This window comes from Callithrix jacchus, chromosome 8, assembly GCF_049354715.1.
Source record: "Callithrix jacchus isolate 240 chromosome 8, calJac240_pri, whole genome shotgun sequence".
NCBI classification, from domain to species: domain Eukaryota; kingdom Metazoa; phylum Chordata; class Mammalia; order Primates; family Cebidae; genus Callithrix; species Callithrix jacchus.
In genome coordinates this window covers 58,636,099-58,663,722 of record NC_133509.1, presented here as the reverse complement: position 1 = coordinate 58,663,722, position 27,624 = coordinate 58,636,099, and the positions used below count along the sequence as shown (strand labels likewise).

The following is a 27,624-nucleotide window of genomic DNA, read 5'->3' as shown; positions in this document are numbered from 1 at the left end:
AGTTTGATTTTTTCTTTCTTCTTTTTTTCCCCCCTCTTTGGTGTGTCTCCTCAGGTTACATTTCCCTTCCAGCTTCATCTCGGAAATAAAGGAAGGAGAAACACACTGGAAGGATGGACGAGGAACACCTCGACCCATCAACCTGCCTACACCGAACAGGGCAGGGGAGGTGGGAAGCAGAGGCGAGAAAGGCAAGGGTAGAGACCCCAAGGCCCAGCCCCTGTTCCCCAGACGCTGCCCCTCCCCGGCCCCCCTCCCCGCCGGCACAGCACATGCAGACGCGCACATTCTTTTCAAATGTCATATTTCCTTTGATCCTGGGCAGCGTTTCTCCATGTGTCTGGCTCAGCTCCTGCCCAGCCAGCTGCCTCCTCCCTCACCCCCCTTTGTTTTCCTGGAGAACCCTCCTTCTCCTAGCATCTGGAAGGCCCTGGGGGCTGGCGTCGGCCCTCATTCCCCTCATGACTCTGGCCTCTCCTCCCAGTGACTCAATTTCCCCTCCATGGGTGTTGGGGGGTAGGGAAGGGAAGAGCAGAGGGGAGAGTGGTTGAGACTGCTTAGAGTGCCAAGCTTCTCTGGAGCGGGGGGCGGGGGGGGCATCATCTTGACTCTGAAAATCCTCCAATCTGTCTCGGCTGCGGCAGAGAGATGGAACTTATGACTTCTGAAATGTTCGCCCTGGCGTTGGAACCTGGGCAACCGCGGGTTAGTTGCAGATTTAGGTTGCCCTATACTTCTGCCCCCTGGCGACCAAAAAGACCCAGCCGCCCGTCCTCGGTTCGCGGTTTCTTGCGCCGCCTGGCCTCGGTCTCGGCTCCGCTGCCTCCTAGCGAGCTTACGAGAGCATAGCTCGGCTTTCTTACCTTGATTGGTGGCCCGCTATGCCTTCTGCTCAGCACTTTAACAAGCATCATTCCACTTCCTTGGAGGTGGACGTTCTTTCTTTTTTTAATTACACAAGATGCAGTCTTCTTTTTTTCCCAGTGGTCTAAACAAAGCTAATTAATATACATTCTGATTGTAAACAATTCAAGCTATACAAAAATATGTAGTAAACCGTGATGGTCCACCATTTTGTATGCATTTATTAATATGTGTGCACACATACTCTTTTTATGTGTGTCACAAGCATTTTTCTTGCTTTTTTCCCCTCAGTTAACAAATGGTTGAAGATCTTCTCCCATAGTGCCACCTGAAAATGATGATGAAAATGCCCACCTTTTCAGTAGATAAAGTGACTTTTACAAATCAGGTTAGTAACAGAGTTGATCTGGAACCCAGGCCTCCTGGGTCCTTGTCAAGTGCTAATTCATTACATCACATTTTACACAGGAATCTGTGTTAGGCTTGGTTCCTCCAATAAGTAGAGCCTGAGACAAGAACAGGATGCAGGTAGTTTATAGTGGAAAGCAATCACAAGGAACAGAAGGGGAACAATGGAAAAAGTGAAACTGGGAAGCAGAAAAGCCAATCCGAGGGTGTGCTCCAAAACAGGTCACTACTCTGAGCAATTGGAATATTATCCTGCTGAGACTGTCTGTGGCACCATAGAGAATGTGACTGAAGAGAAGAGGCCAGCCTGGGCAACACAGAGACACAGCCTTGTCTCTACTGAAAATAATTTTTTTAAAAGACAGGCACGGTGGCTCACCCCTTTAATCCCAGCACTTTTGGAAGCCAAGACAGGTGGATCTTTTGAGGTCATATACACAGATATACCATATACTATACTATACTATATAGTATATACACAGATATACCATATATAGTATGTGTATACATATATGTATATATACATGTGTATATATCTGTACATCTGTATATATGTATACATAGATATACATATATATAAAGTATATATACAGTGTGTATATATACAGTCATACAGTATATGATATGTAGTATATACAGTTTGTATATATAGAGAGTATATAGGTACACATAGTATATGTATATACACAAAGTTTCTTTACTCCATGTGTGTGTATATACACATATACACACACACAATAAAGAAAGGGAAAAGCAGGAGAGAGATCCAAGATGACCAAATAGGAACAGCTCTGGAGTGCAGTTCCCAGTGAGAACAACACAGGGTGAGTGATCCCGCATTTCCAAATGAGTTTTCCTGCCCACAGACCAGGATATTCCCAGGCTGAAAAGCACCACGAGTTTCCAGCATAGCTGTTTCAGCTGGCCTTACGGGTTACCACACAAAAACTCACACACATCTGGGCAGCCATTTCAAGTGGCACCTGGAACGCCTGGGACACTGAGCCACCCATTCAACGAAAAAAGAGGGGGCTGAAACAGGGAGCCAGGTGATCTGGCTTGGTGGGTCCCACCCCCACAAAGACCAGCAATCTGAAACATTCTGGATTGAGAGTTTCACAGCAAGCTCAGCTGAACCTGGATGGTCCAGCTTGGTGGGGGGAAGGGTGCCCACCATTACCAAGGCAGTCGACCACTACTGAGGCAGTCTGCCACTATCAAGGCAATCCACCATTACCAAGGCAGTCCACCATTACCGAGGCAGTCCACCATTACTGAGGTAGTTCTAACTACACCTCTGTAAACAAAACTACAAGGAAGTTCACACAGCAGCTGGGCAGAGCCCACAGCAGCTCAGCCACTCCTCTGCTGGCAGACTGTGACTAAACTACCTCCTTGCTGGGCAGGACATCTCTGAAAAAAGGCAGCAGCACATCAGGAACTTATAAATAAAGCCCTACTTTCCCAGGACAGAGCACCTGGGAAAAGAGGTGGTTATGAGTTCTGCTGCAACAGACTTAAACGTACCTGACCCGGCAGCTCTAAACAGAGTAACAGAGCTCCCAGCACAGCACTTGAGCTCCTATAAGGGACAGACTGTCTCCCCAAGCAGCTCCCCAACCCCCATATATCCAAAGAGACACCTCATAAAGGAGAGCTCAGGCTGACTCGCAGGTACCCTTCTGGGACAAAGATAACAGACGAAAAAACTGGCAGCAGCTGTTACTGTTCTGCAGCCCCTGTGGGTGATCCCCGGGCAAGCATGGTCTGGAGTGGACCTCAAGCAGTCCTGCAGCAGAGGGGCCTGACTGTTGGAAGGAAAACTAAAAAACAGAAAGCAATAGCTTCAACATCAACAAAAAGGATGTCCACTCAGAGACCCCAGCTGAAAGTCACCAACTACAAAGACCAAAAAGATAAATCCACAAAGATGGGAAGAAACCAGCACAAAAAGAATGAAAATACCAAAAACCAGTCCTCCTCCAAGGGACCACAACTCCTCACCAGCAAGGGAGCAAAGCTGGATGGAGAAGAGTCTGATGAATTGACATAAACAGGCTTCAGAAGGTGGGTAATAACAAACTTCTCTGAGCTAAAAGAACATGTGCTAACCCAATGCAAAGAAAATAAAAGCCTTGAAAGAAGGTTAGACAAAATGCTAACTAGAATAAACAGCTTAGAGAAGAATATAAATGACTAGATGAAGCTGAAAAACACAGCATGAGAACTTTGCGAAGCATACACAAGTTTTAATAGCCAAATCTACCAAGCAGAAGAAAGGATATCAGAGATTGAAGATCAACTCAATAAAATAAAATGAGAAGGCAAGATTAGAGAAAAAAGAGTGAAAAGAAATGAACAAAGCCTCCAAGAAATATGGGATTATGTGAAAAGACCTCATCTACATTTGATAGGTGTACCTGAATGTGACAGTGAGAATGAATCCAGGCTGGAAAACACTCTTCAGGATATTATCCAGGAGAATTTCCCCAACCTAGCAAGGCAGGCCAACTTTCAAGTCTAGGAAATATAGAGAACACCACAAAGATATTCCTCAAGTAGGGCAACCGCAAGGCACATAATCGTCAGATACACCAGGGTTGAAATGCAGGAAAAATTGCTAAGGGCAGCCAGAGAGAAAGGTCAGGTTACTCACAAAGGGAAGCTCATCAGACTCACAGCAGATCTCTTGGCAGAAACCCTACAACCCAGAAGAGAGTGGGGGCCAATATTCAACATCCTTAAAGAAAATAACTTTCAACCTAGAATTTTATATCTAGACTAAGCTTCATAGTGAAGAAGAAATAAAATCCTATACAGACAAGCAATTGCTCAGAGATTTCGTCACCACCAGACCTGCCTTACAAGAGCTCCTGAAAGAAGCACTAAACATGGAAAGTAACGACCAGTACCAGCCATTCCAAAAACATACCAAATGGTAAAGACCATGGAGACAATGAAGAAACTGTGTTAACTAAGGGGCAAAACAACCAACTAGCATCAAAATGGCAGGATCAAATTCACACATAACAATATCAACCTTAAATGTAAATGGGCTAAATGCCCCAATCCAAAGACACAGAGTGGCGAATTGGATAAAAAGTCAAGACCCATTGGAGGACACACATAGGCTCAAAATAAAGGGATGGAGAAAGATTTACCAAGCAAATGGAGACCAAAACAAAGCAGGAGTTACAATCCTAGTCTCTGATAAAATGGACTTTAAACCAACAAAGATCAAAAGAGACAAAGAAGGGCATTACATCAAGGTAAAAGGATTAATGAAACATGAAGAGCTAACGATCCTAAATATATATGCACCCAATACAGAAGCACCCAGATACATAAAGCAAGTTCTTAATGACCTACAAAGAGACTTAGACTCCCACAAAATAATAGTGGGAGACTGTAACACTCCACTGTCAATATTAGACAGATCAACGAGGCAGAAAATTAACAAGGATATCCAGGATTCGAACTCAGATCTGGACCAAGCAGACCTAACAGACATACAGAACTCTCCACTCCAAATCCACAGAATATACATTCTTCTCAGCAGCACATCACACCTACTCTAAAATTGACCACATCATTGGAAGTAAATCACTCCTCAGCAAATGCAAAAGAACAGAAATCATAACAACCTGTCTCTCAGACCACAGTGCAATCAAATTAGAACTCAGGATTAAGAAACTAACTCAGAACCACACAACTACATGGAAACTGAACAACAGGCTCCTGAATGTCAACTGGATAAACAATGAAATGAAAGCAGAAATAAAGATGTTCTTTGAAACCAGCGAGAATGAAGACACAACATACCAGAATCTCTGGGACACATTTAAAGCAGTGTCTAGAGGGAAATTTATAGCAATAAATGCCCACATGAGAAGCAAGGAAAGCTCTAAAATTGACACCCTATCATCAAAATGGAAAGAGCTAGAGGAGCAAGATTAAAAAAACTCAAAAGCTAGCAGAAGACAAGAAATAACTAAGATCAGAGCAGAACTGAAGGCTATAGAGACACAAAAAACCCTTCAAAAAAAATCAATAAATCCAGGAGCTGGTTTTTTGAAAAGATCAACAAAATAGACAGACCCCTAGCCAGATTTATAAAAAAGAAAAGAAAGAAGAATAAAATAGATGCAATAAAAAACGATACGATAAAGAGTATACCACCACCGATTCCACAGAAATACAAACTATCATCAGAGATTACTACAAACAACTCTAGGCACATAAACCAGTAAACCTGGAAGAAATGGATAAATTCCTAGACACTTGCACCTTCTCAAGCCTAAACCAGGAAGGTGAAACATTGAATAGACCAATAACCAGGGCTGAAGTTGAGGCAGCAATTAATAGCTGAACAACCAAAAAAAGTCCAGGTCCAGATGGGTTCACAGCCAAATTCTACCAGACATACCAAGAGGAGCTCATACCACTCTTTCTGAAACTATTCCAAACAATCCAAAAAGAGGGAGCCCTTCCCAAATCATTTTATGGGACCAACATCGTCCTGATACCAAAACCCGGCAGAGACTCAACAAAAAAGGAAAACTTCAGGCCAATATCTACAATGAACATAGATGCAAAAATATTCAATAAAATACTGACAAACCGAATGCAACAGCACTTCAAAAGGCTTATCCATCACAATCAAGTAGGCTTCATCCTGGGGATGCAAGGCTGGTTCAACATACGCAAATCTATATACATAATCCACCACATAAACAGAACCAAAGACAAAAACCACATGATTATCCCAATATATGCAGAGAAGGCCTTCAACAAAATTCAACAGCCCTTTATGCTAAGAACTCTCAATAAACTAGGTAGTAATGGAACATACCTTAAAATAATAAAAGCTATTTATGACAAACCCACAGCCAATATCATACTGAATGGGTAAAAACTGGAAGCATTCCCTTTGAAATCTGGCACTGGACAAGGATGCCCTCTCTCACCACTCCTATTCAACATGATATTGGAAGTTCTAACCAGAGCAATCAGGCAAGAAAAAGAAAAAAAGAGTATTCAATTAGGAAAGGGGGAAGTCAAATTGTCTCTATTTGCGGCTGACATGATTGTATATTTAGAAGAGCCCATCGTCTCAGCCCAAAATCTCTTTAAACTGATAAGCAACTTCAGCAAAGTCTCAGGAAGCAAAATCAATGTGCAGAAGAGCCAAATCAAGAGTGAACTCCCATTTGCAATTGCTACAAAGAGAATAAAACACCTAGGAATACAACTAACAAAGGATGTAAAGGACCTCTTCAAGGAGAACTACAAACTACTGCTCAAGGAAATAAGAGAGGACACAAACAGATAGATGGAAAAACATTTCATGCTAATGGTTAAAAAGAATCAATATTGTGAAAATGGCCATAGTGCCCAAAGTAATTTATAGATTCAATGCTATCCCCATCAAGCTGCCAATGACCCTATTCACAGAACCGGAAAAAACCACCTTAAACTTCATATGGAACCAAAAGAGAGCCCACATAGCCAAGACAATCCTAAGCAAAAAGAACAAAGCTGGAGGCATCGTGCTACCTGACTTCAAACTATACCAGAAGGCTACGGTAATCAAAACAGCACGGTACTGGTACCAAAATATAGACCAACGGAACAGAACGGAGGCCTTGGAGGCAATGCCACACATCTTACAATCATCTGATCTTTGACAAACCTGACAAAAACAAGCAATGGAGAAAGGATTCCCTGTTTAATAAATGGTGTTGAGAAAACTGGCTAGCCATGTGCAGAAAGCTGAAACTGGACCCCTTCCTGACACCTTCCACTAAAATTAACTCCAGATGGATTAAAGACTTAAATATAAGACGTAACATCATAAAAACCCTAGAAGAAAACCTAGGCAACACCATTCAGGACATAGGCATAGGCAAGGACTTTATGACTGAAACACCAAAAGCATTGGCAACAAAAGCCAAAATAGACAAATGGGATCTAATTAAACTCCAGAGCTTCTGTACAGCAAAAGAAACAATCATTAGAGTGACCAGCAACCAACAGAATGGGAGAAAATTTTTGCAATCTACCCATCTGACAAAGGGCTAATATCCAGAATCTACAAAGAACTACAACAGACTAAGAAAAAAAACAAACAAACCCATTCAAAAGTGGGCAAAGGATATGAACAGACACTTCAAAAGAAGACATATGAGGGCAACAAACATTAAAAAATGCTCATCATCACTGGTCATTAGAGAAATGCAAATCAAAACCACATTGAGATACCATCTCACGCCAGTTAGAATGGTGATCATTAGAAAATCTGGAAACAACAGATGCTGGAGAGGATGTGGAGAAATAGAAACACTTTTACACTGTTGGTGGGAGTGTAAATTAGTTCAACCATTGTGGAAGACAGAGTGGTGGTTCCTCAAGGACCTAGAAATAGAAATTCCATTTGACCCAGCAATCCCATTACTGGGTGTATACCCAAAGGATTAGAAATAGTTCTATTATAAAGACACGTGCACACATATGTTCACCGTGGCACAGTTTACAATAGCAAGGACCTGGAACCAACCCAAATGCCCATTGATGATAGACTGGACAAGGAAAATGTGGCACATATACACCATGGAATAATATGCAGCCATAAAAACACAATGAGTTCATGTTCTTTGTAGGGACATGGATGAATCTGGAAACCATCATTCTCAGCAAACTGACACAAGAACAGAAAACCAAACACTGCACGTTCTCACTCATAGGCGGGTGTTGAACAATGAGAACACATGAACACAGGGAGGGGAGCATCACACACTAGGGTCTGTTGGCGGGGCTGGGGGAGGGACAGTGGCGGGTGGGAAGGTGGGGAAGGAATAACATAGGGAAAAATGACAGATATAGGTGACGGGGGGGTGGAGGCAGCAAACCGCATTGCCATGTGTGTACCTGTGCAACAATCCTGCATGATCTGCACGATGTACCCCAGAACCTAAAGTACAATTTAAAAAAAAAAGATATCCTCAAAGAAGAAAAAAAAAAGGAAAAAAGCAATGGGTTAATAATTTCAGTGATAGTAATATACTTTTGGGGTTTGTTTTGAGATGGAGTCTTGCTCTGTTGCCCCGGCTGGAGTGCAGTGGCATGATCTCGGCTCATTGCAACCTCTGCCTCCCAGGTTCAAAGTGATTCTCCTGCCTCAGCCTCACAAGTAGCTGGGATTACAGGCATCTGCAACCATGCCTGGCTAATTTTTGTATTTTTAGTACAGACAGGGTTTCACCATTGGCCAGGCTGGTTTCAAACCCCTGACCTCAAGTGATCTGCTCGCCTCAGCTTCCCAAAGTGCTGGGATTATAGGCATGAGCCACCAAGCCCGGCCTACTTTTTGTTTTTAAAAAAGGAAATATGTGTCTTATATTGGTTGGTCACAGGGAAGAAAAATAACATTACAAATTCTATTTTGAGTCTGAACTTTCACAAATTTGTCAATGACCTTATCAAAATTGATCTTTAGTATTTTGAGACACCAAGGCAGGCAGATCAACTTGAGGCCAGGAGTTAAAGACCAGCCTGACCAATAGGGTGAAACCTTGTCTCTAGGTTTCATGAAATTTCATGGCACATGCCTGAAATTTCAGCTACTCAGGAGGTTGAGGCACGAGAATTGCTTGAGCCTCGGAGGTGGAGGTTGCAGTGAGCTGAGATTGCACCATTGCACTCCAGCCTGGTAGACAGAGTGAGACTGTCTCAAAAAAAAAAAAATCTTCATGTATGTATCTTCAATAGACTATATAGACAGATTTGTTGATCTCTTACTCCTAGTTGATAAAACTTCTTAATAATTTTAATTTTTACTGAGATACCATTCATATAGCATGAAATTGACTCTTTAAGTCTACAGTTCAGTATGTTTTCGTATATTCACATAAGTTGCACAGTCATCACCATATCTAATTCTAAGGCATTTTCCTCAGCCCAAAAGGAAATCTTATGCTTATTAGTTAGTAGTCACTTCTCATTCTCCCTTTGCTCCAATGCCTGAAAACCATGAATCTACTTTCTGTGTCTATGGATTTGCCTGTTCTTGACATTTCATATAAGTAGAATTATACGATATGTGGCCTTTTGTGTCCCGTTTCTTTGACTTAGCATAATGTTTCCAAGGTTCATCCGTATTGTTTTATGTATCAGTACTTTATTTCTTTTTATGGCTGAAAGCTAATTTTAATTTTGAAAATTTTTTCCCATGAAGTAATAGATATATAAATTTTTAGAAATAAAGCCTGGATTGGAGTGCAGTGACACAATTATAGCTCACTGTAACCTTGAACTCCTGGGCTCAAGTGATCCTCCTGCCTCAGCCTTTCGAGTAACTAAGATTACGGATGTGCCTTATATTTTGTTGAGACAGTCTTCCTGTGCTGCTCAGGCTGGTCTTGAACTCCTGGCCTCAAGTAATCCTCTGGCCTCAGCCTCCCAATGTGCTGGGATTACAGGCATGAGCCACTGTGTCTGGCCTTAGGGGAGAAAATATTAAACCTAAGAATAAGATTGACAAGACTCATAAAAGACCCATTTCACAATAAATTCAAAAATTGCAATGTGTCTTTGTTTCTCCAGGATTGAAGCTAATAGCTTTCAAGTGTCTCAGGTGAAAAATTTTACACACAAACATTCCAAGTTATCTATTACTTCATAACAAATCACTTTCAAAACTTTATAGCTTTAAACCACAATGATCATTATCTCTCACAGTTTCTGTGAGTAAAAAATACAGACGGTGCAGTGAGCAAGGCTTCTATCTGTTCAGCAATGTCTGGTGGAGAACTCAAAGGCTGGGAGCTAGAATCACCATGTCTAGCAGGTGATGCTGTTGACTGAGACTTTAGCCAGGGCAACTGGCTATACCATGTACACGTGACTGCTCCATGAGGCTTGGACTTCTTTGCAACATTGCAAGTATCAACAGAGAGAGAGAGAAAGAAAGAGAGAGAGAGAGAGAGACAGAGAGACAGAGAGAGAGAGACAATTCCCATGTGTCATGGGAGAAACCCAGTAGGAGGTAATTGAATCATGAGGACAAGTCTTTCTCATGCTGTTCTCCTGATAGTGAATAAGTCTCTCGAGAACTGATGATTTTATAAAGGGGGATTTCTTTTTATAAACTGGGACGGCAAAGGTTGCAGTGCCACCATGTAAGACATTCCTTGCCTTTCCACCATGATTGTGAGGCCTCCCCAGCCATGTAGAACTGTGAGTCAATTAAACCTCTGTCCTTTATAAATCATCCAGTCTCAGGTATGTCTCTATTAGCAGCGTGGGAACAGACTAATACATAAGCTTACATTTTGATTAAGCTGTTCCCCTCCAAGATATTTACCCAAGATTGAAAGCATATGCCATAGACTTTTGCATGAATATTCACAGGGGCTTTATTTGTTGTCAAAATATTTTGATCATGATCAGGTAAATGGATGAAGAAATTGTGACATATCTGTACAATGGAACACTACTCATCAATAAGGGATGAACGATTGATACACACAGTAACATGGATGGGTCTCAGAATAATCCTGTTGAGTGAAAGAGGTCAAAACAAAAAAGAATACATGTTATGTGATTCTATTTATATAAAATAGAAAATGTAAATCGGTCAAAAGCAACAACAGGCAGATTGGTGGTTCCCAAGAAAGAGGGAATAAGTGGCACAGAAAGGCAGAAGGGATGGATTGAAAGGAGCATGAGGAAGCTTTTGGGAGTGACATGATTTGGATGTTTTTCCCTTCCAAATTTCATGTTGAAATGTGATTCCCAGTGTTGGAGATGGGGCCTTGAGGAAGGTGACTGGATCATGGGAGTGGATCCCTCATAAGTAACTTAGCACCATCCCCTTGGTGATGAGTTCTTTTGAGGTGAGATCTGCTCCGGGACTTCTCTCCTTCTTTCTTGCTCCTACTCTGGCCATGTGATTTGCCTGCTGTCCCTTTGCCTTCTGCCATGATTGTAAGCTTTCTCTTTTTTTTGAGATGGTGTTTCGTTGTTGTTACCCAGACTGGAGTGCAATGGCACGATCTCGGCTCACCGCAACCTCCGCCTTCTGGGTTCAAGCAATTCTCCTGCCTCAGCCTCCCAAGTAGCTGGGACTACAGGCACGCACCACCATGCCCAGCTAAGTTTTGTATTTTTAGTAGAGACAGAGTTTCACCTTGTTGACCAGGATGGTCTCGATCTCTTAACCTCGTGATCCACCTGCCTCAGCCTCCCAAAGTGCTGGGATTATAGGCGTGAGCCACCGTGCCCAGCCGATTGTAAGCTTTCTAAGGCCCTCACCAGATGCTGAGCAGATGGGGGTGCCATGCTTGTACAGCTTGCAGACCATAAGCCAATTAAACCTCTTTTCTTTATAAATTACCCAGTCTCTGCCAGGCACGGTGGCTCACGCCTGTAATCCAGCACTTTGGGAGGCTGAGGCGGGCAGATCACCTGAGGTTGGGAGTTTGAGACCAGCCTGATCAATATGGAGAAACCCTGTCTGTACCAAAAACAATACAAAATTAGCTGGGCATGGTAGCACATGTCTGTAATCCCAGCTACTCGGGAGGCTGAGGTAGGAGAATTGCTTGAACCCAGTAGGCGGAGGTTGTGGTGAGCTGAGATCACGCATTGCACTCCAGCCTGGACAAAAAGAGCAAAACTCCTTCTCAGAAAAAAAAAAATTACCCAGTCTCAGGTATTCCTTTATAGTAACGCAAAAACAGCCTGAAACCGGAGATTAATATGTTCACTATTTTAATTGTGGTGATGATCTCACAGGTATATGCATGTGTCAAATTTTACCAAATTGTATACCTTTAATATGTATAGTTTATTGATGTCAATTGCACTTCAGTAAAGCTGTTAACATATTTAATAAAAAAAAACAACTAAAATTGTCTTATTGATTCAAAGCTTTTCTTCTTTCAGATTCTGCGAAGGGACTTCGCCCAAAAAGGAAGATAGCTAAAAAGAGCATAGATCAGGGTTTAAAACCCTCCTCTGCCACAAAGTCAACGTGTGACCTTTGGCTGGTTACTTTCATGGCCTTTTCCGTTTCACATCCATTAAATGGGGCTAATGATACTCCATCTCACAGATTTGTTGCTAAACTTAGAATGAGGTGATAGGTGGGAGAGAGTCCCTAGCACATCCTAGGCTCCAGCGTATATACATCAGGCCCCATCTCTGAGGAGGTTAGATTCCTTTCGGTTCCCCTCCTTTCCCTTCCTTTCCTCTTTCCTTTCAGATCGGGATCCTAGTTACACAATCATTCAGGGGAGAAACAATGAAGAGGAAACAGGCCAAAGGGTGTGTCTTGAGTTGTGTTCCCTGAAAACAGTGCCCCTGAGACCTGGACTTGAGACTTCCTGAGAGGGTGATCCCAGGGATTAGAAGGGAGGAGCCAGAAAACGTGAGTCAGGGAAGAAGAAAATGCCAACCCAAAGGTGCATGTTGAGCTAGCTGTTGAGGTGGAGCTCAGAGCAGACCCTCTGAGGAATACTGGAGAACACACCTCAGAAAGGACAGGAGGCTGGGCACTGACCTGTGCCCTCCATTGCTTGAGGGTCTCGCTCAGAGCACTGATGCTCCTGTCCTCTCCTGCACTTCTCTCAGCTGAGGGAGAAAGGCAGAGGCAAGGCCTCATAGATGGGATGCTGGCACGGTTAAGGGTTAAGGTTAAGCTCACCACAGCTGCAGCTTAAATCAGAGGAAGCCTGACAACACGCGGCCCAATGCACCCCAAATGGCTGCCTCAGGCCCAAAGCCCATTATTGGGTCAATAACATAACCCTGTTAGCCTTGTTGAGCACTTTCACACCAGACAACAGATATCTAGTACTTCTCAGCAGAGAAACCAGAGACCCTCAGTTAAAGCCCTCTCTCCTCAAGACCACAGGCAGGGAGGGACACATTGCCTTTCTCAGTCACTCCCACAGGACAGTTCTCTGGGAAAGAAGCAAGAGACCTGAGGGGTGAGTTCTTAAAAGTCCTTAAAAAGGCCCTAGGACAAAGGTGTGGGGCTGGAAATTTATCAGGAGAAGAGAGAGCTGTTTCACTGAAAATTAGTTAAATCCATTTTCTCTGCTCTACAAACAAATTGTGAACTAGATATGTTCCTCAGATTGGAAACACAGCAATGCTTATTGTGATAATACCTATCACTTATTGAGCATATAATACGTGCCTGGAATTATGCTGTTAGTTTGTTCGTTCTTTCTTTCTTTCTTCTCCTTTTTTTTTTTTTTTTTTCAGACAGAGTCTCGTTATGTTGTCCAGGCTGGAGTGCAGTGATGCGATCTTGGTTCACTGCAACCTCTGCCTCCCAGGTTCAAGCGATTCTTCTGCCTCAGCCTTCAAGTAGCTGGGACCACAGTAGGAGCCCTCCACCACACCTGCTAATTTTTTCTTTTTTCTTTTCCTTCTTCTTCTTTTTTTTTTTTGTATTTTTAATAGAGACGGAGTTTTATTATGTTGCCCAGGCTGGTCTTGTACTCCTGACCTTGTGATCCGCCTCCCTCAGCCTCCCAAAATGCTGGGATTAGAGGTGTGAGCCACTGCACCTAGCCTCCTTCGGTCCAACCTATTATCTTGCTGAGCCTTGCCATGTTCTTTCATCCTCATTTCATTTCATCCTCAAAACAACCCAATCCAATAGGTGCTATAATTAACCAAAACTTAGAGAGGTTGAGTAACTTGTTAAAGGTCAAATAGCCAGTAATCCACAGAGCAGAAATCATCCCCAGGTAGCCTGACTTCAGAGCTTATACCCTTGATCATTAGGCTATACTTAACTCCCTGTAAAGAAACAGCAGGACATCCAGCTGCGGAAGCAATCTGAAGCAGTGGCCTGCTACATTGGGGTGAGAGGGGCTGGGAGAGGACAGAAATTAGATCTTTGACATTAACTAGACAGTAAGAAAGGGAGAAGGACTCCACATTGACAGAAGATGCATTATGGTTATATGTGTGTGGACACTTATCACTTAGAGCTGTTCAAAACCTTTTTGGTCCCACCATGGTAATTTAGAATCAAAATAGTTACTCTGTCCAGCCTCCCTTTCCTTGACGGCACAGAGAGGTATCTTAAGTTCTGCCAAAGAGATGCTCTGGGACACAGATCCAAAATGTGCTCTGTGAGGAAGTAGATGAAGCACAGGGATTCTGTTTTGCTGGGACAGTGGGCACAGGCAGGATAGGAGAGCTGAAGGCAGCGTGGTTCTTTGTGAAAGCATCAGCCCCTCAGCTCTCCTAAGGAAAAACAAGTAAAAGGGGGCTTCGTACCTGCTTGGAATCCTAAAGGAGAAAAGCACTACTTGGGCCCTGGAGGAGGCTCCCCAAAAGAAAGTACCCCAAGGATAGGGAGAGGCGAGTGACACAGTGGATGGAGTCCCTGTCAAAATGGAAAGTTCTCCCCATAACTCTTCTCTCTCAAACCCAGGATTGTTTTGTGACTTTCCTGAGTTGAGTATAGCTGAGTCCCCAAAAGTGACAGTTCTTTTGCACATGGTTGCACCTTTCCCCATGTGAGGAGGGTTTGTTTTCAGTAGCTGGGATAAGGGTTCTCCCATGAGTTGGAGCATCCCTGAGTCAGCCGCAGGTGGAGGGAGGGGGGCCGGCGGGAATCTGCACTGCCACAGTAAAAAGAGGTTTCTTATCACTCTGTTTGCTATTCACCACCAGACAAAAAAAAAAAAAGAGAGACCTTTTTATTCTGTAAACCTTAGACAATAAGTCCAACCTCCCTTGATTGTGAGGATTTACTGTGAAAGTGCTTTGTGAACCATCAAGTGTGGAAAAGACCATTTTTTATCATTGTTGCCGGCAGGGGGCGAGGCGGGAAGGACCACTCAGTCAGTCTGGCAGGCGTAAAGGTATAGACTTTACCGTTGGCTCATAACATTCTTTCTGACTGTAATCACCTCTATCCTGTTATGTCTGTCGAAATCTTACTCATCATATCAAAACTCTGAGACCTAATAACATCCATTAAATACCAAAGTGACCAACAAGCTACAAGCTACTTACAGTTGCAAGAAATCAGGAGGGAGCAGCAAATAACAGATGTTGCCGCAAATAACAGATGGTAGTGGCAGGTGAGAGAGGGAAGCACGTGCATCTTTGGATGCGTCCTGGAGACAAAGAGGAAGCTGAACTGTAGAATCACTACACTCATTTCATGAACTCATTTTAGGAAAATTAGAAAATACAGATAAAAATAAAAATAAGAGTGTAAGTACTCACCTCAGCAGCATATACATTAAGAAAAAGATATGAATATAAAATATAAGAAAATAAAAATTACCTGTAAGCCCATCAGCCAGGAATAACTCCTTTAAACATTTTTCTATTTGTCCATTCATATATTTTTCTAAGCATATGTATGTAAATATACATTCTTTCTTCACAGTGAAATTTGATGTTTAAACCAAACAGCTAAATGTTTATTAATACAAATTTTCACTTATCCCTTTCTAATACATAGAATCATATTTTTGGCAGATCTTTTTGGTGGTAAAATACACAAAATAGCACAAAACTTATTATTTTGACAATTTAAGTGTACAGTTTGTGGCATCAGGTACATTCACTTCATTGTATAATCATTACTACATCTCTAGAACCTTTCATCTTCCCAAACTAAAACTCAGTATCCATTAAACAGTAACTCTCCATTCCCTTCCCTCAGCCCTTACAAAACCACCATTCCACTTTTGTCTCTATGAATTTGACTATTCTAGGTACCTCATATAAGTGAAATAATACAATATGTGTCCTTTTGTGACTGGCTCATTTTACTTACCAAATATCTTCAAGATTCATCCATGTTATAGCATATGTCTGAATTTTACTAAGGTCAAATCATATTTTTAAGGCTGAATTATCTTGTATGGTGTGCATATACAACATTTTGTATTGGACTGGTCCATTCATTTATTGATGGACATTTAGGTTATTTTCACCTTTTGGCTAGTATGAATAATGCTGCTATGAACATTTATCTATTTGAAATCATGCTTCCAATTTTTTTTTTTTTTGAGACAGAATCTTGCTCTGTCCCCCAGGCTGGAGTGCAGTGGTGCGATCTTGGCTCACAGCAACCTCTGCCTCCTGAATAAAAGCAATTCTCCTGCCTCAGCCGCTTGAGTGGCTGAGATTACAAACACACACCACCACCTCCTGAGTAGCTGGGATTACAAACACGTGCTTCCACACCTAGCTAATTTTTGTATTTTTAGTAGAAACGGGGCTTCATGATGTTGGCCAGGCTAGTCTCAAACTCCTAACCTCAAGTGATCCGCCAGCCTCGGCCTCTCAAAGTGCCGGGATTACAGGAATGAGCCACAGCACCCAGTCTCAATTCTTTTAGGATATACTCAGAAGTGGAATTACTGGTAGCAGATCTTTTTTAAAAAATTAGTCCCAGCAGTTTGGGAGGCTGAGGCAGACAGATCACCTGAGGTCAGGAGTTCAAGACCAGCCTGGCCAACAGGGTGAAACCCTGTCTCTACTAAAAATATGTTAAAGAATTAGCTGGAGTGGTAGCAGGTGTCTGTCATCTCAGCTACCCAGGAGGCTGAGGCCAGAGAATGGCTTGAACCCTAGAGGTGGAGGTTGCAGTGAGCAGAGATTGCTGCTCCACTCTGGGTAACAAGAGCGAAACTCCATCTCAAAATATATATATGTATATTAGTGAACCACCCTCTCTCATTTCTAAGGGTCTGATATGAAACTGATGCTAATTAGTTTCATGGTTAACTTTACTGGAAATGGCTATTTCTTCCTGCATCGCACACATTTCTTCTGGGATAATTTTTTTTAAATCTTTCTTGTGCACATCCATTAGAAACTTCTTTAGGAACCAGTTTGTTGGTAAACTCAGTTTTCATTTATTTGAAAATGTCTTTTTTTTTAACCTATCTGTAAACATGAAATTTTATACCCACCAAAATTATTTTTTTCAGGAAGAGTTTTCCTGTCTGTGAGCACCTTGAATTGTTTCAATGTCTTCTGTTTTTTACTTGGCTATTGAGAAGCGTACGTCCAGTTTAGTTACTGCTTCTTTGTAGATGATCTATGCTTCCTTTTTAACCTTTGATATTGTTTGTGTTTACTGTTCTGCAGTTTCACTTAGGTGTAACTAGAGTGAATTTCTTAATAGTTATCCTTCTTGCCACAAATTGTGCTTCCTATATTTGTGTATATTTGTCTTTTTTCTTTCTTTTTTTTCTTTTTGAGATGGAGTCTCACTCTGTCACCCAGGCTGGAGTGCAGTGGTGCAATCTCAGCTCACTGCAACCTCTGCCTCTCCAGTTCAATCAATTCTCTTGCCAGCCTCCTGAGTAGCAGGGATTACAGGCATGCACCACCATGCCCCACTAATTTTTGTATTTTCAGTAAAGACAGGGTTTCACCATGTTGGTCAGGCTGGTCTCGAACTCCTGACCTCATGATCCACCCACCTCAGCCTCCCAAAATGCTGGGATTACAGGCGTGAGCCACTGCACCCTACCTTGTCTTTTTATTTATTTATTTAGGAACAGGGTCTTGCTCTGTAGCCCAGGCTGGAATGCAATGGTGCAATTATAACTTACCATAACCTCCAACTCCTGGGCTCAAGCAATCCTCCCGGCTCAGCTTCCCAAGTAGCTAAGATTACCACACCTAGCAATCTTTTATCTTAATTTTTATGTTATAGAGTCAGAGTCTCTATGTTGTTCAAACTGGTCTTGAACTCCTGTCCTCAAGTGATCCTCCCACCTTGGCCTCCCAGAGCACTGGGAATACAGGTGTGAGCCACTGTGCCCAGATGGATCCTTGTCTTTCATCAGTTCTTGGAAATTGTCAGCCATTTTCTCTTTAAATATTGCCTTGCCCCATTTTTTTTTTCACTTCTCTTCTAATGGGATTCCAATTTGACATGTTAGACCTCCTCCTTCTTTGTCTCTTAACTTTTCTATTTGCTTGTCTCTGTTGCATTCTGGAGAATTTCTTCAGTTCCATCTTTCAGTACACTAATTCTTTCATCCGCTGTATCTTCTGTTTAACCAAAATTACAGTTCCATTTTAATGGTTACATACATTTTTTGTTTCTTGATGTCCCATTTTTTGTAAATATATCTGGACATTGTTTATGATCTCTTATCCCTTGTTCTTTTATTTTTCTACTCAATTTTTTTAATTTCTTTAAACATTTTACAATAGCTTCTTTAGATTCATTATCTGATTATTCCAAACTCTGAAGTCCTTAAAAGTTTAAACTCGTTGATTATTTTTTCTGCTGATTTTCTCCTTCATGATAGTTTGAAGCCTTATGTATTTAGTAATTTTTAGTGAGTTTATATTTGGCAGAATTTAATGCAGAAGCCTGGATTGAGGATGCTTTCCTCCAAGGAGGATTTGATTTGCTACTGGTGGACTCTGGGGAGCATTAATAATCTGGAGCCACTTAAATTTTTCAGTTTATGGTTTACTTGATCTAAGGGAAAGTAAAAATTCCAACCACAGGTCAATGTGAGAGTAAGTCTCACATGGAAACTAACATTTTAATTAATTTTAATATCTAGTGCTGCATCCTAGGTGGATTTCCTTGTAGGTTCCCTTTATGAGCAGTGGACTTTTCCCTTTCCACTAAGAATGTAGCCACTTTCGGGGTCCCAGCTTTATAGGGAATAGGAGTGTTTCAGATTCATCTCTCCCATCTTCCTGGGTCCCAGGGCTTATTCTTGAGTTCTCCCTCAACTCCCATACCTATACACAAATCCCAAAGCTCTAGGTTTCTAATTAACCTCTCTGTTTACTTACTGTTTACTTTTTTGTTTTGCTGGTTTCAGAGGTATACCCTTGGGGGAATTACCTTTATCTTCTTGGGAGGTCACTAATGAATTTAAATATATATGTATGTTGCACTTTCTGTAGCATTTAGGTGTTCTGCCATAGGAGGTTTTGAAGAATATCAAATCTGTTCTACAACTGGAAGATTATTTTCAAAATAAACAAAAAGGTGATTATATAGTTTTATAATTTGCTTTTTTCCCCCACTTAATATATGATAAGCACCTTCATATTAATAAGTATAGACCTGCAGCATAATTTTAATGGCTTCATAGTCATCTCTTGCATATGTATTCAATCACTTTTTATTGTTGAATATTTAGAGTTCTGTTTATTTCACTATTATAAGCAATACATGCCAGTGAATATCCTTATAACTAAATCTTTGCATGCGTCATGAATTTATTTTCTGTATAACTTTTTATAAAATTAATACATGCCCATTGTAAAAAAAAATTAAACACTAAATACAATGAAAATTATCTCCTCAATTAATACTATTTGGTCTACAATTAAACAACAGATGAGAATTAAGAATCTCTTAAACAACAGATGAGGATTAAGACTAGAATATACAAAGAGAGACCACATAGATCCCCCACAATCCCCTACCTCTACAACAATCAGGGATAGGGAACCAGAGATGAACTGAAGGTAATCAGAGAATCAGGAGCAGGGAACTGAAGGAATAAGAAATACTCAAGTAAGGCCAGGTGCGGTGGCTCACACCTGTAATCCCAGCACTTTGGGAGGCTGAGGTGGGTGGATCACGAGGTCAGGGGTTGAAGACCATCCTGGCCAACATGGTGAAACACTGTCTCTACTAAAAATACAAAAATTAGCCGGGCAAGGTGGTGCATGCCTGTGGTCACAGCTACTTGGGAGGCTGGAGCAGAAGAATCACTTGAACCTGGGAGGCAGAGGTTGCAGTGAGCCAATATCACATGACTGCATTCCAGCCTGGGCAACAGAGCGAGACGCTGTCGTGAAAACAAAATACTGATTAAATTTTTTTAAAAAATACCCAAGTAGACTTCAAAAGCCTGGGACATCTGTGGTCAGAGACAGCAGTCCTCAGAAAAGACCAGAGCTCCAAAATCCAGAAATGAGCCCACCCCCACACCGCCTTGCTGGAGGCTGAGGGTCCTGTTAGGCACTTAATCTAAGGTTTTTCTCCCTGCTCTTCCTTCTTTTAAAGGGGCTGTTTATTTTGAGTCAAAAAGTAGTATAGGCCCTGATACCACACCCAACCCTGTGTTTCACAGTGGTTTATCCCTGATTCTCAGGGTCTCGTCCCAATCTGAAAAAACCCAGTTATGACAACTTTCGAACTCCTTATGCCTGCTCCCTTCAAGTGGAGATATTGAGCCCAGGTTATTCTCTCTAAAGAGAATCACAAAGGGAGTGGCTGCCCCTTCTGATGGCTCTCAGCTTCTGACTAGGCTTTTCTGAGGATCTGCTACACTTCTTGCCTTCTTGGATTCTGTGTGATACCGCCATATCTCTATACTAAAGCCTACTTCAGATGGAGTTCATGAACTGTTCAGGTGAGAGCCCTCAATCCCTACAGGAACCCAATCTCCTCTTTCCTCCTAATGAGTATGGAGTTTCATCTAGGATGATCAGTGTCTTAAGGAAGGCTCAGTATTTTTGATTGTTCATTTATTCATTCAATTCAATAAATATTTATTGGGTACCTGTCATTTATTGGCTTTTAAAGAGACTATGGTTGAACAATTCCCTAAATGGCTCCAAAATAGCATGAGCTGACCCTACCAGAAGCCATGACATGGCTCTCCAGGAGCTGTTCTAGAAAAAACTGCTAGTCACTTCTGCTTCAACCAGCCCATGGACCACTGGACAAAATGGAAAGCAAGTACCAAGGTGAGCACCTTTTAGTGAGAGCCAACACACAACCCACAGGATTGAGTCTCCCTGTGAAGAACTGAGTGCCTAGGGCTGACCCTAGCTTGTTCCCACAACCCCCAGTCATGGTCAGACCTTAGAAAGGTAAAATATGGACACCTTTTTTCTGCCCTAAATCTTTAAGACGCTGCATGCTCCCGGGTTATCAAAGACCTGTGTCCGAGCACGTGCTTGTCAGGAACATTAATTAGGGTATTTGCATGCAAGAGCTGTCATGCAAGAGAGAGGGCAGGAAAGCTCTGAGGTGTTTCCACTGCAATGTACACCGCAATGTCAGCAACCTTCTGGCTGGGCTGATATATCTAGCCTTACCACAATGCCCTGGGAGTTGTTTTAGGGCTTGTCAGCTCCAGGGGCTCCTGTTCATAGGGCATATAAGTCCCTATCAGAGCAGCGATAGGGACTGGGCAGGAATACAGATAGGGGTCCTTCATTACATCGTTGGATGCTTCACACCTTCCCCAACCACCTGCATGACCAGCTGAGTGGTACAGCCCTGAAGTCTATGTGAAAATAGGAAAACTTGATGGTTCAGAGCCATTATTTCCACATGGGCTTAGGCATGATACTTAAACTCTCAGTGTCTCAGTTTCCTCGTCCATAAAAATAGTAATAAAAGCAGTACCTATCCTCTTAGGGTTCATGTGAGAATTAAATAAGCTAATATATGTACCTGGTGTGTAGTAACTTTTATATACGTGTTGGCTATAATCTTAGGGCAGCTGTGAGAGAGCTGAGCCCCAGAACCATAAAACCCTCTTAAGCACCATCCCCACTCACGGCCTGGCAGGTGGTGGAGCAGGAAATCCCGTGGGAAAAGGGAAGGCGTTGGCTGTAGGAGAGGGTCGATTGTGGGTTCCCGGAAGGTGAGGACTCCTTCCCTAACATCCTCAATGCCCAGCTACAACCAACCTGGCCGCGGCACGCAGCAGGCGCCCAAGAAACACTAGTCAGAGAGGAAAGCACTAGCTTTCGTTCTGCCCCCGTCCCACCCCAGGGGCGGGACTGTAGAGTCGCCTGAAAGGGAAGTTGTTCAGTCAACTCGGAATAGCGGTAGCAACCCGGAAAGTGGAATCATCATCTTGGTCTAGAGACTGACGCCTGTGCATGCAGACCCGTTCCCCTCTCTACCAAAGACCGCAGCCCCGGAAGTCACTCCATCTCCTGCAGCTCGCTATTTCCAGCGGCCCCCTCGTACCTTCCAGCCTGATGTCTCACGTCAAGTTATGGTGAGTAGGGAGTGGCGTGTGGATCTGAGTCTCCGACACTCACCCCCAGAGCTACCCGCGACTCGCTCAGAGAACGCCTTTGCGTCTAGGGACGGTGGGGGCGGGCGAGGGAGGCCGAGGATTGCAGTGGGCGCCGAGTCACGGGGGCGGGGGGAGCAGCGCGGACACTGCACTGCCGGCTAGTGGGCGACACCCCTCTCTCAGGTTGAACGGTGCTTCCGCCTCCTTGGTGTTAGACAAGTAATTGGAGAACCACAAGCTCGTCGGCTCAGGCGGGTTCGGCAACGTGTTCCGGGCGCATCATAGGAAGTGGGGCTGCGATGTGGCTGTCAAGATCGTGAACTCGTGAGTGTCCGGCCAAGGTCTGGGCAAAAAGGTGGAGCCGCTGTGCTCTGCGACCTGAATGGGGAAGGGAGGGATTCTCCCAGGACCCCGGTGCGACTCCAGCTCTCTACTGGAGTGTAGGAAGGCGATATCCAGGGAGGTCAAGGCCATGGCAAGTCTGAATAACGAATTCGTGCTGTGCCTAAAAGGGGTCATCGAGGAGGTGGGGTGGGACGACGATTTCAGGCCGGCACTGGTGACTGAATTCATGGAGAACGGCTCCCTGTCGGGGCTGCTGAAGCCCCAGTGCCCTCGGCCCTGGCCACTCCTCTGCCGCCTGCTGAAAGAAGTGGTGCTCGGGATGTGTTACCTGCATGAGCAGAACCCGGCGCTCCTGCACCAGGACCTCAAGCCATCCAACATCCTGCTGGACCCGGAGCTGCACGTCAAGGTTAGCCGGTCTACACCCCTCTCAGCCTCAGGACAAGGCCCCACCCCAGAGCTGCTCCAGCCAGGGCCACCAGACACTAGACCTGCAGAGCCCTGTCTGTTGAATAGGCACAGCCTCTCCCTCTGGACTCAGAGTTGTCAGGGGACAAAGCCCAGCCGGGAGTTTTAGCTCCTGCCCTACCAGGTGATAGAGGCCCTGACCCACACGAGTCATTTCCACCAGCTGTCCCACCAGGCCCTGGAGACTCAGACTTGGACCCAGCCCTACCACAGGGCACCTAGATCTACCACCCAAGGGAACCCCTTCCCTTGACCTTCACACTCTTTTTACAAAGCTGAATCTGCACCATCTGGGGGTAGGGAGTATTCTGGAGGCTGCCTGCTTTGTCTTCCCCGCTTCCCCCTTCTTCCCTTCATTTGCAGCTGGCAGATTTTGGCCTGTCCACATTTCAGGGAAGCTCACCGTCAGGGACAGGGTCTAGGGAGCCAGGGGGCACCCTGGGCTACTTGGCCCCAGAACTGTTTGTTAATGTAAACCAGAAGGCCTCCCCAGCCAGTGATGTCTACAGGTAAGGATCCCACCCCAAACACACAGCGGGGATTCCTACACCTCTCTTGGCCCTCCTAGGGGATGACGTATAGGAAAGGAGTCTTGCCAGTGATTGGACCTGTCCTCAGCTTTGTGTCTCCTGCAGCTTCGGGATCCTAATGTGGGCAGTGCTTGCTGGAAGAGAAGCTGAGTGTAAGACTCTAGGCAGATTCTGGGATCCTTAACCCCAGGTGCCCTTCTGAAAGCCCCAAGTCTTCCCCTTCCTGCTCATCTACTTAGACTGCCCTCCTCCCTCATGGTGCCCCCACATTACACTCCCTGCCTCTTTCCATGATGGACAGATATTCCCTTTTACCCCAAATGCCTTCTCTTCTCACCCACCTTCCCTACCCCAGTGCCGACCGAAGCATCACTGGTGTATGGAGCAGTGTGCAAGAGGGAGGCCCAGCCCTCACTAAATGAACTGTCCCAAGCTGGGCCTGAGACTCCTGGCTTGGAAGGACTGAAGGATTTAATGCAGCTCTGCTGTAGCAATGAGCCCAAGGACAGACCCTCCTTCCAGGGTGAGCTGCCCAGTTAGCTGGATCTGTGATAAGCTTGGGTCTGTCAGCAGGGGGCTCTTCTCAGGAAAAGATTTGCTCACCTGCAACCCAATCTACTGTCCCTCTAGAATGCCTACCAAAAACCGATGAAGGCTTCGAGCTGGTGAAGAACAATATGAATGCTGCTGTCTCCACAGTGAGCTCCCAACATCATCCCTCTCCAGGAGCTGGTCAGGGATAGCACAACATGACTACCTAGCCATCCAATGATGGCTTACCACCGATCACCGCTTTTTATGCCTTGAACTTTGTCCCCACCCTCCCCAGCCCACCCCCGAGTTCCCAGCCAACAGATTATGGACCAAGAGACTACTCCCTTGGGTTTGCTCTGGCTCATCCAAGTTATACCCAGCAAACTCCTCCATCCCTGCAGGTAAAGAATTTCCTGTCTGAGCTCAGGAGCAGCAATAGGTCAGGCCAAGGAAAGACAGAAATGGATGGCTTTGGGAGAAACACAGGAAGGCAGCACTGTTATGATGATTTCATGGATTCTGACCTGCTAAATAAACTGAATCTAGAGGATTCTTCCAGCTGTGTTCCTGAAAAATACCCAAGTCTTACCAAGAAGAGCAGGGCACAAGAGGAGCAGGTTCCACAAGCCAGGACAGCAGGGACATCTTCAGATTCAATGGCTCAACCTCCCCAGACTCCAGAGACCTCAACTTTCAGAAACCAGACACCCAGCCCCACCTCAACTGGAACACCAGGTCCTAGACCCCAAAGGAATCAGGTGAGACATTGGCAGGATTAGGGGATGCACTAGAACTCCTATAAATCCTTTCCCCTTGCCAGGGAAAACTTGGAGCTGAGAGGAGTGCAGAGGGAACACCAGACTCTGGGACAGAACTGAATGCTCTGTGCTGTTTGCAGGGGGCTAAGAGACATGGCATGAACTGGTCCTCCAGGAACCTGGAACCAAATCCAGTAACAGATACCCACTCTCTACCCCTTTTTTTCCCTGTTCAATTATTCCACCAGACTCTTCCTCCAGACCTATAACTAGATTCAGGGTAACTTGTGGAGGGGAGGAGAGAAGACGATCTAACTCAACCTTCTCATTTCATAAATGGGAAAACTGACAGCCCCTGAGAAAGGAGCACTCTGAGGTCTCACAATAAAGCTTGGATTTGTCCCTGAGTTTTCTAACTTTGCACAACACCAGCTCTGTGTGTTGTCCCTACGTTCCATTGTTGTTTCAGCAGTCCAGAGAACCTCCCAGCAAAAAGATCAGGGTCTCAAATGTCCATTGCCACTCTCTACAGCTTCTGCTAACCCAATTCTGGAGAGGAACTCTGAAGGGGAGGGCACAGGGCACACCTTGACACAAGCCACTGACAAGTGGAAACCTCATACTCCCCACCCACCCTCAACTTTGCCTTACTGACAGCTAAACCCTCCTGCCACCATTACTTTTTCTCTTAAAGAGACACCATCTATTACCTTACACAACTGCTCTGGGGTGCAAATTGAAAACAATAACTACTTGACTATGCTACGGATGAGAGGGGAGACCCCCCCTCCCCTCCTCCCACTTCCCAGCCGCCACCTCCTCCTCCCCACTGGATGGGAAGGAGGGTGAAAAACATAAAATAGGCTGGTCACAGTGGCTCATGCCTGTAATCCCAGCACTTTGGGAGGCCTAGGTGGGTGAATCACCTGAGGTCAGGAGTTCGAGACCAGCCTGGCCAACATGGGGAAACCCCATCTCTAAAATAAAACGAAATACCAAAGAACTGCGAAGAACCTTTTCAGTTCCCAGTGTCTCTGCTCTCTGTAAGCCTTGAAAGAGTTGCAAATGAATGTCATCCCTACCAGCTGGAGCCTGGCACTGGGTCAGCCCCCACAACTGCACGGCCGGCTCCCTCCTGGAAACACCGCTGCCAACAAATAGTTTACTGCCTTTGTCCAGTCTCTGTAAGCCCTCTCCTCTGCCTGTTCCCGCTCACACTGCATATGAATTAGCAAATCAATGAAGTCAAAGGATTGTAAGGTCGGATGTCCAGCAAATGGACAATGACATAGTTTCACCTCAGTTTCCCCCTTTAGTATTTTAAGCCTCTAAAAGGGGAGAGAAGCTGCTTCTGAGGAGCTCGGTGAATGAGGCTGTAGCCCGCCGCAGCTCCAGGCCAAACAAAAAGCCACTTCCTTCCTCAGTTTGGTGTTCCAGAGGTTTGTTTCTCACCACTCATGCTTCACAGACAACTGCCTTGCCCACCCAGGGTCTGGCACCTTTGGGCATGGGCAGAGGCTGGCAGCACCCCCCACTAGTAGGTTTGCAAGAAGGCCCTAAAGAACCTGAAGCCTAGAGTGAGCCACAGAGTGGGTATAATCATAGTGGGAAATAAAGCACCTTCTGAGCCTGCCTCCAAGAGTTAAGAGTTAAGGAAGAGCGCCACCCAGTGAGGCCCCTGACTTCCTTTTAGGGCAGTCTGGCCTGCCCACAAACTGACTTTGTGATCTCTCCCCCAGGAGCCAATAAACATGATGGAATGCTAGCCAAAGTCTGAGCTCAGCCAGGGGCAGGGAGGGACTGGGATGGGGGTGGGGGCTGCCAGTGAGGGAGAGGGAGGTACCACAGCTCTGCTAAGGCAGGAAGTGGGGATGCTGGGGGCTGGGAATGGGCAACAGCCTGGTACACAAGGTCAGGGCCCAGCCATCTACAACAGGAAGGAATGAATCCCAGAGGCCTGGTTCCCCAGACCACTCTAATCTCAGGGTGGTGCTTCCTTCCTCTAAAGCCTAGGATGGCAGCCCCACCCTAACCCTAAACTCTGGGGATAGAAGCTGTGGTCCCTTGTCTTCTGAGCTTTCAAGACTCAGTTGTGCCTCCACAGGGAGGGATATGTCCATGTGAAAGATAACAGACCAGGCCCTGCACAGTGCCCCCAGGCTCTTGGAGGTCATGATGCCCCCTACCTGTCTCCAACACACACTCAGGTTGCTTCCTAGACATTGCTTCCCTTTTGATTCCCAGCTGCTGTTGAGGAGTGGAAAGCTATGGCTCCTAAAGCTACACACCCGAGCATCCCCTCCCACGGAGCACGAACAGTTCAAACCTGGTGGCAGTGGTTGCCAGCCAGTTGGAGAGGGGTGGGGAATTAGCGCCCCCGACTCTGACCTAGATCCCCATCGTGACCCACATTCTTCCCTACATTCTCACCAGTCTTCAGCCCCCCTCAGACTCCCTAGTACCAAACGTTCACCCCCATTCGGACACAACCCATTCGGTCCACCCCAGCCCATCCCTTCGCATCTCTCTCAGGGTCCACATTGCCCTTCCCTGAAGGGGCTGAAGCGGGGATCCTCCCCTCCTCCAAGTGGGGGAGGATACCAGGGGAGTCCGGCTTCTGCACAGGAAGGGGACGGGCTGTCCTGTCGGGGAAGTGGGAGGGGGCCCGCGGCGCCGGGAGGAAAGCTCCTG

General features: G+C 44.8%; 1 protein-coding gene and 1 long non-coding RNA gene across 3 annotated transcripts; both read left to right on the top strand.

Moving 5' to 3' along the window:
• The first annotated feature begins 49 nt into the window (after window positions 1–49).
• On the top strand, window positions 50–12,350 carry LOC118144896 (uncharacterized). 2 transcript variants are annotated; one of them, XR_004729782.3, is made up of 3 exons: window positions 50–169; window positions 1,156–1,252; window positions 12,217–12,350. It is a non-coding gene; the product is annotated as an uncharacterized LOC118144896 (long non-coding RNA). The 2 variants fall into 2 exon arrangements; XR_008474361.2 differs by lacking the exon at window positions 50–169 and adding an exon at window positions 651–705.
• Window positions 12,351–22,083: 9,733 nt separating this feature from the next.
• Window positions 22,084–25,340, top strand: RIPK3 (receptor interacting serine/threonine kinase 3). The gene is made up of 7 exons (XM_035260235.3): window positions 22,084–22,277; window positions 22,482–23,052; window positions 23,475–23,620; window positions 23,747–23,793; window positions 23,997–24,164; window positions 24,272–24,339; window positions 24,577–25,340. Exons 2-7 carry the CDS (start codon window positions 22,681–22,683, stop codon window positions 24,952–24,954), a joined length of 1,179 nt encoding a protein of 392 aa, XP_035116126.1. The 5' UTR covers window positions 22,084–22,277; window positions 22,482–22,680; the 3' UTR covers window positions 24,955–25,340.
• Window positions 25,341–27,624: the final 2,284 nt, after the last annotated feature.